Source organism: Achroia grisella, unplaced genomic scaffold, assembly GCF_030625045.1.
Source record: "Achroia grisella isolate CSIRO2021 unplaced genomic scaffold, CSIRO_AGI_Agris_v1 utg452, whole genome shotgun sequence".
Classification (NCBI taxonomy): Eukaryota; Metazoa; Arthropoda; class Insecta; order Lepidoptera; family Pyralidae; genus Achroia; species Achroia grisella.
Genome location: NW_026712864.1, coordinates 157,228 through 162,068, shown reverse-complemented (window position 1 = coordinate 162,068; position 4,841 = coordinate 157,228). Strand labels below are relative to the sequence as shown.

Here is a 4,841-nt window from a genome sequence, read left to right as displayed (position 1 = left end):
ACTATTTATTTGATCCAAAGTAAAATTAAAGAAATATAAAAGTATCTGTGTCGTCTAGACGTAGTGTCTAGTTATATTTTTGAAATCAACCAATATAAAAGTGAAATGATCCGTATGAAATATTTCTATTATCATATATACACCTTATATTTAGTTTGCACGCTGTAGTCACGTTTTTCATTATTATCTATACCTAGACTTATCATTTTGAATTTGTGATCATTTAGATATATTTGATAGGTTACTAGCTACGCTACTTAACCTATTTATATTGAATTAAGTATATTTTATGTTAATCGTTTATTAAATGAACTGATTGTTTTATGTTAATTTCTCACCATGTGCTAATAAGTTAACTATTTTAGTTGTATGAAAACTTTTTTCCGAATGCTAATTGTGGGTTCCTCGACTCTTTGTTAATTAGTTCCTGTAATCTAAGGTAATGTCTGAATAGACTTGATATTGACTTACATGTTTTACTTTAATGCATTTGTATTGGATGGCAGTTGTATATATTGTACATATTTATTATGCATAGATTATTCTGTAGGGCACCTGTTTTATAATGTGACAGTCAATTCACATTTAGTCTTGTAAATAAATGAAATTAGAAATTTTATTCTTTGTTTATTATGACCTACCTATATCTAGATATAACTACCTATCGTAAAGAGATATCTACAAAGGCTCATCATTCTTCCCTTCATCTCTTACCGAAACATAAACTTTAAACCAAAACACAAGTATATACCTTCTTGGTGCTAGGTATACAACGAAGTCTCTACCTATCAACTTTGAATCAAAATGAATATGACTATCTGAATAGATTCGTTACGAACAAGTATCTAGTTGCCTAATAGTTAGCGACATGCAATCTACATTGAGGAGGTATTGGATTTGAGTGTAAAATGCTAGTTTTCTGAGACCAAATAGACTACGTCCATGATCATATCATAGTTATTCTATCCTCAGGTAAACTCATTTCATTACTCAAATTTCGAAATTACATAAGATAACATTTTTGATATACCGTCCACATTCAGTAAAATAAAAATATATTATTTACAGTATTTTATTCCATCTGGTACTCCGAATATCAGATATATAGGTACTACGAACTAAATTAAATGACTCTAATCCGCCTACCAAATAAACTACCTACTTATAAATGATGATTCAAGTATTATTAAAAACTGGAAAGCATTCTGGTTAATTCTTGACATATTCTCCACGATAAGCTAACCAATTTATCTTATCATCCCCTGCTGGAGCCCAATCAGTATAATTTAGCGTACACCGGTACTGCAGCCAGGTGCACCATTTCATATTCATTCATTATGAAATAACTACTTCCGTGGTGTCTTATATTATATTACTGTTTAATTACATTTAACCGGCGCCGGTGTCGGAGAGGTTGAAGAGTAATCGTGATATGGACAAGTAAGGAATGTAGATAATATTTTAAGGAAGATGTTACATATGAATGTGGATGGTTATAAGGTCAGAGGAAGTCCGAAAAAGAGATGGATGGACTGTGTGAAAATGATATGGTAAGAAAGGAAGTAAATAACGAGATCATTGCGAACAGGGGTGAATGGAAGAGAAAAACATATTAAGCCGACCCCAAATAAATGGGATAAGGAAAAAGCAGATGATGATAAATTACTTTTAAAAATATTTTTTAATTAGGATTATTTATCTAGTTTAATACAGTAACATTAAATTAAAATCTTTATTGTAAAATAATAACGGTTTCAATAAGGCAACATAGTTCATGTCAAAGCTGTCAGTTAAGTTGTCATATCTCTCAACCGAAACGTCAATGTCATTATCCAATTATTTTTGCGTTTGTGTTTTTGTTATCGGATCGCATAGCATCGATCGACACAGTTTACTGAATTATCTAACGATTTGTTGTCAAATAACTCTCACGGCAAATCCATTGTTTATTAATTTCTACAGGCGCTTTTAACATCGTGAGATGGAGTGGTCTAAGGATAAGACTTTGAAGTTGATCGAGCTGTTGCAAGTTAACGCGAGCCTTTGGAATCCATCTTTGTGTGACACCAGACGAGACAAACAGAAACGCAAAGAAGAACTACGTGTGATATCTGAGCTTTTGGGAATTCCACTGCCAGATACTACGAAAAAAATTCAACATCTCAGGACTCAGTATAACAGAGAATCGGCGAGAGAAACTAGAGCAAATGCTGAAGATCCAAACGATAGATACGTTAGTAATTGGTACGCATTTGAGTATCTTCATTTTATGAAGGATTCTAACAAACCATACAGAATATTGCAATCTGTAAGTATCACATTAATATTTACATCGGTGCATGTCTTATTAACCGCTGAAGATTACAGTTATTGTCCTGATTTTATTTATTTATATAAAATAATTTTTACTAACTATTCATAACTTTTAAGTAGAACTTGTTTACACTTTATAAATATTTCCTTAGACTAAAAATTTTAAATGTAATGAAATAAAGAAATTACTTATAAATTTTAAAACATTATATTTCCAAATTCCAGGATTTACAGGCAGAAGTAAACAGCACTATAGTAACACATTCGGAAAACTCTATAAGTGAATGTAAAATTGTGAATCTATCACCACCCCACAAAATTCCAAGGACGGACAACTTCACACCGGTCAAGCCAGAACTTGTTTTCCAATCTGAATCAAAAAGTAGGGATGAGTTCTCAGTGTTTGGAGAGTATATAGCAAATGAGCTGAGATCATTAAAAGGTGAAAAGAATCTGTTGGTTGCTAAGAAAAAAATTCAAGATGTCATATTTGAAGTAAAAATGGGTATGATATGTGAACCGAGGGCAGAACAAACTTCAAATTGCTCTGTCTATCCTCACACTAGTCAAACACATAATTCTCCACAGATACACAATGGCAAATTGTATACCACACCAGTAATGAGTACCACAGCTCATATAGATCCTTTAACATCATCACAAACTCCACCTACATCAGGAATAGGGGAAATAATCATCAATAGTGCTTGCCATTATTCAACATTCAAAGTGGATACCTAATAGCAATGCCATCCACTTCCTGACCAGGAAGTGGATAAAACTAATACATATACTATAAGCTAGTTATAAGTTTTATATATATATATATAGTATTTTCTAGCCATGAAAACTTAGTTTTTAATGTGCAGATTGTAAAAACAAAACTTATACCATAAATATAAAAAAACTGCTTATGTCTGAAAACAATAAGGAGTAGTACTCATGGCATATTTTCCTTTAAAAAATGAGCATAGGTATTGAAAATATCTTACTATAATATAATACTTATATGAATAAATAGTAACTGTGGAAAGACATTACAGATTAAACTGGTTAAGACTTACATATCTAAGTCCTAGATTAATAAAAAAATGAACTGCCTATTTTTAGTATTTCAAAAATCAGTCATATAGTTAAGTAGAGATCTAGCATTAATCAAATATTCATAATAATTAAATTTTAACTAGAGTTAATCTCATAATTGTACTTTATTTTTTAAACTGTAGTAGGTATGTCCATGTACATACCTGGATAAATGGATTTATTACATTTAAGACAATATTTATTTTATTTACGTATTAGCAAAAGACTTAAAACATTTAATGAACCTGAATTAATATTTTGCCATGATATTGAAAGCATTTACTTTAACTGTAATGATTGTGAAAGTGATAAAATGTAAACTTAGTTCTACTATATTTATTTAACTGCAATTGTACTAAGCTAAGTAGGTACTAAGTTAACATAAAACTTAATTATACATTTGTATGACATTATATTTTATACTTCAGTAAAAAAACTTAAGTAACTAAGTAAATTTTAGTAATCTGTACAATATTTACTGATCGACAATTTGGTATTTACAGTTATTTTTAAAAAGTTTCTTGACCAGTATGCCTGGGTATTTTTTTACATATTCAGTTTTTCAACACATATTTAAGAATCTGTATTATGTTATTATATTTTACTTATTTTAATAGAGGGGCATGACAAGATTTATTATTAAAAATATGCCTTTTGCAGAAAAAGAAATTAACATTTCAATATAATGTACATGTTTGTAAATTCTATATTTAATTAACAAAGATTTGACCATTATTTAAACTAAGACTTTAATACTACTGGATTAAAATAGTTCTTTGGTTTTATACAAAATATAAAATATGATCTGTACAAGAATCAAAATTATATGCTGCTCATTCCAAGTTGTAGCCATAGAGGATACAATAGTGAAATTATATGATGTGTTTATAATGAATATATATATACTTATATATAATAAATACAGCCACCGAACGAATCTAGTCAACAAAATAACAATTATTTTCATTAAATAATCACTTGACTTGGAAACTGAAAGTGAAGTACAGATATGAACTAGTAATATGACATGTAGCTAGGTATAGATAATTTATCATTAGGTATTATGTGTCTGTATTATAATACAATTAAGTTTATAAAAAATGCTAAATTATTTATTTTGCAATCAGCCTAATAAATGATTATTAAATTTTGATAAGTAATATTTTGTATATTAATTAATACAGCGTGTATTATTGTGATCTCATTATGTGTACAATAAGTTGTATTTTAATTGTTAAGCAGATGTTATAAAAAAATAAACGACGTGTACCTGTACTGTATTACATTTCTTTTTACCTCTGCAACTATTTCTGCATCAATTATAGACACGCGACCCAGGAAGAGGTCAAGATGACCAACCTACCCTCAGATCCAACTTTCACTAATAATACTATTTTATTAATTGCGTAATAATACTATATTATTAACTATTTCGAGCTTATATT

The 4,841-nt window shown here is 29.3% G+C and overlaps 1 protein-coding gene across 1 annotated transcript; it reads left to right on the top strand.

Moving 5' to 3' along the window:
* The first annotated feature begins 1,858 nt into the window (after positions 1-1,858).
* LOC131845133 (uncharacterized) lies at positions 1,859-3,137 on the top strand. Its single transcript, XM_059194171.1, has 2 exons — positions 1,859-2,308; positions 2,539-3,137. The coding sequence occupies exons 1-2, from the start codon at positions 1,982-1,984 to the stop codon at positions 3,052-3,054; spliced, it is 843 nt and encodes a 280-aa protein (XP_059050154.1). The 5' UTR covers positions 1,859-1,981; the 3' UTR covers positions 3,055-3,137.
* The last annotated feature ends 1,704 nt before the right edge of the window (positions 3,138-4,841 follow it).

Excerpts from the sequence above, each read along its gene's own strand:
- LOC131845133 (XM_059194171.1), top strand. The coding sequence starts at position 1,982 with ATGGAGTGGTCTAAGGATAAGACTTTGAAGTTGATCGAGCTGTTGCAA. Across the intron at positions 2,309-2,538 it reads CATACAGAATATTGCAATCT|GATTTACAGGCAGAAGTAAA; the intron begins GTAAGTATCACA and ends TCCAAATTCCAG.